The sequence below is a fragment of the Pholis gunnellus genome (assembly GCF_910591455.1).
Source record: "Pholis gunnellus genome assembly, chromosome: 11".
In the NCBI taxonomy this organism is placed as follows: domain Eukaryota; kingdom Metazoa; phylum Chordata; class Actinopteri; order Perciformes; family Pholidae; genus Pholis; species Pholis gunnellus.
Genome location: NC_136538.1, coordinates 4,933,783 through 4,938,754, shown reverse-complemented (window position 1 = coordinate 4,938,754; position 4,972 = coordinate 4,933,783). Strand labels below are relative to the sequence as shown.

The window sequence follows — 4,972 nt, the reverse complement described above, 5'->3', positions numbered from 1 at the left end:
CTAAAACTACAGGAACAAGGCTACAGGTTTCACAGAGTGTAAAATGTGTTTTCAATAAAAACAATCCGTGCCGTCGCAGCCTCGTCATTGGCGTGGATGTGACTGACGAGTTGATACCTGCAACAGGTCCCTGACACACCTCATTCCTGCAGTCTTTCACAGAGAAGGGGGGGGGGGGGGGGGGGGGGGGGGGGGGGAGGAGACATACGATACCCAAACCTGTCTGAACTAGTTAGAGACATGCTTTTGTCCCTGTGTTGCTGTGGAGACGAAGTGTGAGGGGGGAGGGCCCCACGGGGGAGGGAAAACTGGGTGAGGCAAGAGAACCTAGACAGACAAATGATTAAATGGCTGGCTAATAAAAGCGGCTTATCGAAACCATAGATATGGAGGAGAATGAAACTGGAAGTGTTTGTGCATTTTTCACCAATCACATGGATCTACAATATGTGCATTCAAAAGCACAGCGCAACATCTAAAAGTAGGTGGTTGAGCAGTTGGCATCTGTTTAGTCACTGAGACGTGTTCACTGTGACATCAAAGGGTTAAACAGGGACTGCAAAGTGCCACCTTCAGCTGGAGCATGCGCACACACAATCCCCCACCACAGAGTTTTTTTTTCCTACCCGCCACGGTTTCACTGGCACACAGAAACACCTGTTTCCAGTTTGATGTGCATCAAATTCCCACCCCTCTGTCTTCGCTCGGTTAGAATGAAGGCCGCCTTTAAAGTACTTTCAAACTCAGCATTTGTCCAACATAACGCTGCCCTGAGTGAGCCGGAACCTGACCGACAGGTTCAACACAATGCAAAGTAGTTTCAGGAGGTTAAGCTTTATAAAAAAAACAAAAAAAAGCCGTCTGAGCTGAAAACGCCTCTTCCTCCGGATTCATGCAGGTGGAGAAGAAACCTGAGAAAGAAGTGTTGTGAGCCATGAAAAGCAGAGATTAAAAGTTGTATTCAAAGAAGAAGAAAAACAATACCAGGACAGTGACTCACTCAAAACAGGGCTGCCACACCCATTCAAAACAAACTCATCTGGGTAGGAAACCTGGCGGCCATCTTGTGTGTGAGACCTCCATGCACTGTAACCATCATGACACCGTGTTTGCATTGACTTTTAAGTATCAGCAGAACTATTTGATCATTAAGACTAGAAAAGCACTTTAGTTCCCTCCCCCCTCATGAGCTGCTGTACTTTTCCACCGTGACCAGACAAACAAAGAAGAAGAAAACCTGCACCACATCAGTGTCTTTAAAAAGATTTTATTAAAAATATTTAGACAAAACACATTAGTAGGTAGGAAACTGTACAATCTATGACGCGGACTTTAGACCACTCGATGCGTTCTGACATTAAAAAGCGGCATGTGCCAGGCACGGTTTCCAAAACACAGTTCTTTATGGCATATAGATGGACGATGCGTTAAGACTTGACACGATTTATAAATAAATGGCGGTACCAGCTGTGCCAACACAAAGAAAGCAAGTTCATTGTTACAATCTGTATTCCTCAAGTAAAATGGTAAAAAAAAAAAAAAGAAATGGCACACTCCCACTGCAAAAAAAAAAAGTTATTCCATAGAGGTCTTCATAGACTCCCGCTGAGATGAAGACTTTACATGGGGTCCAGTTCTCTTTGCTGAAGGAACATTAAAAATATTATTAAAAACACATTCCATGGTGCAAAAAGTAACTCATAGCTGGAGTCAGAGGAAGATCATCTCACCTGGGTTTTGCTGTATTTCTGATTCGCTCGCCTTCTGGCAAAGAACTGCACCAAAAAACAAACAAAATTAAATTAGGACACGTACCGATAATCCTAAAATCGGCGCTTAAGCGGCAGACATTTGGATAAAAGCACTCACCAGGACCAGCAGGCCGGCGACCACGGCCAGCACCACCACCACGATGACGGCGATGATGCCGCCCGACAGGTGCTTCATGGTGAAGGTCGGGGCCTCCTCGTCCACGTAGTACACCAGGATGTCCTCCAGCTCCATCTTCTGACCGTCCACAACGGGCGCGAACGTTTCCTGGTCCTTGAACAGGGGCAGCACCTTCACCTGCAGGGGAGCAAAAACAAGAACAGGGGTCAGTCAACGCTCTTCAAGCCATATACAGGATTTAAACAACTGAAAGAAAACAAACACATACATCTTTCTCCATGTAGTAGGCCATCCGGGACAGGTCAGTTGCGCGCTCTCCCTTTGCCTTCTTCACATCCACCACAATCGTGCGGGAATCTGCGTCGTACTGCGGCACGACAAGACGCTGTGTTAGTCAGGTACTTTTGTAATGCCATTCTAACAACATACATAAAAACGTGTCGTTTAATTGTTTTTTTTAAACTGGAGACTCACCTCGACCTCTTCCACCAAGGCCTTGTTAAAGCCCTTGTAACGTTTGTTCATGGCGTCGGAAATGGCACTGTATTAGGAAAAATAAGAAATTACAATTGTGGAATATCGAAAATCAGAAGTCAACGATGTTTGATTCTTATTCATTTGAAATGGGGGCTGTTAAAAAGTACTCACGCCTTCAGGTTTGCGGCATTTATTGGAGTTGTCAACGGTTTGTGTTTCAGCTGAAGACGAACCCACCTGGGGGGGTAAAACAAACAAGGAGACAAAGGGTTAACATTCAGCCGAACATTGACACTGATCATCCACGCCTATGATGAGGAGGACAACACTCACATGGTCTCCACCAGCTTGGGGCACGCGAGATCCTTGCCCTCCTTGTCGGTACGACGGACTCCAGCGCTGTTGACGCACCAGCACTCCTCCGTGTTGTTGCACTGCTTGGCCCTGAACTTGCCGTCAGTCTCGCAATCCGGGTCGTAGATGCCGTCGTTGTCCACGAAGGCCGTCTCCACCGGCTTTCCTCCTATTGTGCGCGTGCTCAGGCCCTTTTTAGCGCGGTACATCTCGGCCTTCATCAGGAAGCACTTGGGGATCACTGGGGGGGGGGGGGCGGAGGGGGCAAAAAAGGCAAATCGTGAGCAACCTGCAAAAGCGAAGAAAAACCTACACAGGCTTGATCACAACATCCAGGTTTTACTTACATGCTTCGCATTTCAGCGTTTGTTTAACGTTTTCGCCGACCAGAAGGGTACAAGTGCATGGAGTCCCGTCACAGGTGGCCCACTTCATAGTTTCACATGGACCTAAAAAAAAAAAAATGTACAAGAAAAGAACCGAGGGTTAGGGTTATCAATATCGAATTATGTAAGAGACCCCTGAAAAGAACTTGAAGTAATTGGCGTGCATGTCGAGATAAATATCACTCAATGTTTCAAATATCTACTGGCTCCACTTTTTATCACCACTATAGTGTGTCACAATGCACAACTGAAGTGGACAGAGGCCCCCATAGCGTGACTAAAGGAACGACCCTAAATAGGCTTGGTGTATGCCCGGCTCGTGAAGGATTTATTGTATTGCCGGTAACAGCCCTATAAACGGTGGGGGGGGGGGGGGGGTAGTAGGCTACAGCAGGTAGACTAGCAGGTTTACACCTGGGCGTTGGTTCCTCCAAACAGGACGAGTCCCCTGAGAGCGGAACAAATCCTCCCAACCCCCACCCTACAACGACACTACCTGCGTATGACAAACACCTCTTATACTGCTTTTTTTATTTGTCTACTCGCAAATAAGTCACGTTATGAGAGCAGACGTTACACTTAAAGTGAGAAAAGTGTTCCTGTTGAAACACACGGCATTAAAAATTAACATTTAAACGTATTTGTAACTAAAGCTTACAAAAAGTGCCAAGAAAACGCACTTTAAAATGGAAAATAGCACAGAATGACATTTAGGCGACGCGTTAGCGCGAACTGCATTGAAAGTTTTTTTTTTTTTTAAGACTAATCAAGTTGAATAAATCAAACTACTTACATTGAGCCGAGGCTACTGCCGCGAAGGCAACGAGAACGAGAGCAATCCACATTTTCATGATGAAAATTAATCAAACCAAAAAACGACTTGTTGAGAACAAAACAAAACCGTCAGCTTTCTGTCCCTCCGCCGTCCACAGAGGTCAAAGATGGAGTAAAGAATGGCGTTCGGGGGAAAACAAGGCTTCCTTTTTCTCCTGCAGGTGTGTCCCGGCGGTCGAACCTGTTTGAGGGAGAGAAACTCAACGAGAGCGCGTGCGCAAACACAAAGGTAACGACTTTGAAACTGGAGCACGAGCGGCACCAAAGTGAAGTAACAGCTGGTTTGTTGATTATATCCCTTTTGATGGTTGTTGTCCAACTGACACAAGAGCGGTTATGAAGTAAATTTATAAGACAACTCGTCTATTGACGTCACTTCAATTTGCATACTCGAGGGGGAGGGGGGGTTTCGTCAAGCGCACCTTTTCTCCGGTGTGACCATATTTGGTCTCTCTCTCTCTCTCTCTCTCTCTCTCTCTCTCTCTCTCTCTCTCGCTCTCTCTGTTGACATATTTTATTCTTTCAGCTTGTCAATATACAAAAATACTTTTGTGGTTAATATTTTACAGGCAACATTCTGCCTAAATTAACATTGTAACACTGTCTTATGTCTGTATCGAGTGTGGCTTTTAGTGACCTTTATACTTCAAGAATTGTTGTGATATTTCTGCAGGATGTTAAGTGTTAGTGTCTTTTTATATGTAAAGGACTTTATTGTATCATTGCAATATGCCTGTAGGATTATTATGTAGATATCACTTCAGACAGTTTACACCATATAGTTTTACACTAGACTTTTGTAATGATAGTCATATATATAGATATATATATATATCGATATATATATCCCCATTATGTTATATCGTACCTTTTATAATGTGTGTGATAGTTTTTATCAGTGTGTATTCTTATCTACGACGTGATAAGAATACACTACAATACATCGGCTATTTAGACATCAGGTTCACCAAATGTTGTGCTATACACTCAAAACATTTAGCTGTGTCCAGAGTCCATATAGTTCATATTTC

The 4,972-nt window shown here is 44.5% G+C and overlaps 1 protein-coding gene across 1 annotated transcript; it reads right to left on the bottom strand.

The window, feature by feature from the left end:
- Nucleotides 1–1,251: 1,251 nt before the first annotated feature.
- epcam (epithelial cell adhesion molecule) lies at nucleotides 1,252–4,273 on the bottom strand. The gene is made up of 9 exons (XM_079168856.1): nucleotides 3,901–4,273; nucleotides 3,069–3,170; nucleotides 2,701–2,962; nucleotides 2,539–2,604; nucleotides 2,365–2,431; nucleotides 2,159–2,257; nucleotides 1,870–2,067; nucleotides 1,731–1,775; nucleotides 1,252–1,643 (listed from the first exon to the last, which is right to left on the bottom strand). Exons 1-9 carry the CDS (start codon nucleotides 3,956–3,958, stop codon nucleotides 1,620–1,622), a joined length of 921 nt encoding a protein of 306 aa, XP_079024982.1. The 5' UTR covers nucleotides 3,959–4,273; the 3' UTR covers nucleotides 1,252–1,619.
- Between the last annotated feature and the right edge of the window lie 699 nt (nucleotides 4,274–4,972).